This window comes from Poecilia formosa, unplaced genomic scaffold (genome assembly GCF_000485575.1).
Source record: "Poecilia formosa unplaced genomic scaffold, Poecilia_formosa-5.1.2 Scaffold339, whole genome shotgun sequence".
Taxonomy (NCBI): domain Eukaryota; kingdom Metazoa; phylum Chordata; class Actinopteri; order Cyprinodontiformes; family Poeciliidae; genus Poecilia; species Poecilia formosa.
The window spans coordinates 739,351-740,862 of record NW_006800278.1 but is presented as its reverse complement, the minus strand read 5'-3'; the positions used below and the strand labels follow the sequence as shown (position 1 = coordinate 740,862).

The 1,512-nt window shown below is 44.0% G+C and overlaps 1 protein-coding gene across 4 annotated transcripts in view; it reads right to left on the bottom strand.

Annotated features, from left to right (window-relative positions):
* Window positions 1-254: 254 nt before the first annotated feature.
* Window positions 255-1,512, bottom strand: part of LOC103153098 (linker for activation of T-cells family member 1-like) — a 15,715-nt gene continuing 14,457 nt past the window's right edge. For 3 of the 4 annotated variants that reach the window (XM_007573889.2, XM_007573893.2, XM_007573890.2), the window contains exons 10-14: window positions 1,405-1,428; window positions 1,236-1,322; window positions 1,106-1,126; window positions 919-985; window positions 255-840 (exon numbers count right to left, since the gene is read on the bottom strand). In XM_007573889.2, coding sequence (XP_007573951.1) covers window positions 837-840; window positions 919-985; window positions 1,106-1,126; window positions 1,236-1,322; window positions 1,405-1,428 — 203 coding nt within the window. In that variant the 3' untranslated portion in view covers window positions 255-836. The remainder of the gene's footprint in view (window positions 841-918; window positions 986-1,105; window positions 1,127-1,235; window positions 1,323-1,404; window positions 1,429-1,512) is intronic. The other variant, XM_007573895.2, reaches the window with a different exon arrangement.

Genomic DNA, 1,512 nt, shown 5'->3' with positions numbered 1-1,512 from the left:
ATTGGATTATTTAATCCCAGTTAGTTCAACATGGCTGTGTCCCCAGACTGTCTCCATTTCATCCAGAATGACTGGCTGACCTCTGACCTTCCCATTTCCTTATCCAAGTAAGTCGGATGTTTCCTTTCATGTGTGTCATTTGAAAAGTTACACAATCAAAAGTTAACAGCAATAATTTGGGCATTTAGCCTCAAGCAATCATAAACTGGCGTCTGAACGAGTGACATGGTGAAAATGTCACTAAAGTCATTTTTCCAGTTGATTGGCTAATTGACCCGGTTTGTTTCTGTTGATTGGTTTCTGAAGCTGCTGGATCATCCAAGATATGGAGAAAATCTTGGATGATGAAAATCATGTTTCGGTTCTGGAGTTTCTGACAAACTAGAGACGTTCATATTTTCACCTCCTCCTGTCGGGGCATTTTTTGCTCTCACTCTTCATATTCTTGGCAGATTCAAACCAAGAAGTTTGTTTTATGGTTGGAAAATAGAAAACTTCCAAAACAAAAAAAATCCCTTTCTACTTTTATTTGGATAAAATATATTAAAAAGTATTTCTACCCTTCTCATTAATAGAAACACTTTTACTGGCTTCACATCAGGCCAACCGCCCCAGAGGCTGGAAGGCCTCCGGTCCATCACCCTCATCTTTAGCTCCCTGTCAGATTATTTCGCCTTAAATTAGCCGCACAAATCAGTCTAGAGGTCTAGTCAAAGTTTACAGAAATCAAGCTATGAGGTGAAACAGCAGTGTAAACGGAGGCTGGAGGATCCTGGTTCTGATGAAGATGAGGATGAAGAGCTGTCAGAACCAGTCCTCCTGCTGGGCCAACCGGATCATCTGAAAGCAGGAAGTAGACTGGGTTGGCTCCGGCTCCACAGGTGGAGGTTTACCTGGCAGGTGAGTTCCTCCACCTACTTGTTCATGTTCACGTTCACGTAGTTCTCATCTTCGTCCGGTGTCGAGGCTGCAGGAGATCCGTTTGCTAGAAAAGCAGGAAGGCGAACTTCAGAACCCAGTTCTGAGTAAAGGTTCTAGAAAAAAGGTTTCTGGGTTTCTGTCCCGTCCAGAACGGTCCAGTAGAGAGGCCAGGTGCTTGACTCACCTGACTTCACGTTCTCGTAGTCTGGAGGAAGAAAATAGAGAAGAACTGATGGATAATCAGAACCAGACCCAGAATGTTCTGCTAAGGTGAGACCTTCCAACCAGCGCGAGACCGGCACATGTAGACTTACTGTGATCAGATTCTGAGTCCGAGTCCGAGTCCTGGTCTGGCTCTTCCTCTGGTTCCGGTTCTAGTGCTTGTTTTTTATTTTCATCTTCTGAAACGAGAGAAGAAACTAAAAGCAAAGAGAAAAAAGAACCAGGAACTTTTTACTCTTTGAGCTGCAAACAGAAACTTACCAAGGTTGACGTAGTCAGCGCTATCTGTGGAGAGAAACCAGACAAGCTAACCACCAGCATCTGAACATGCTAACGAACAGGCTAACACCAGCATCTGAACATGCTAAC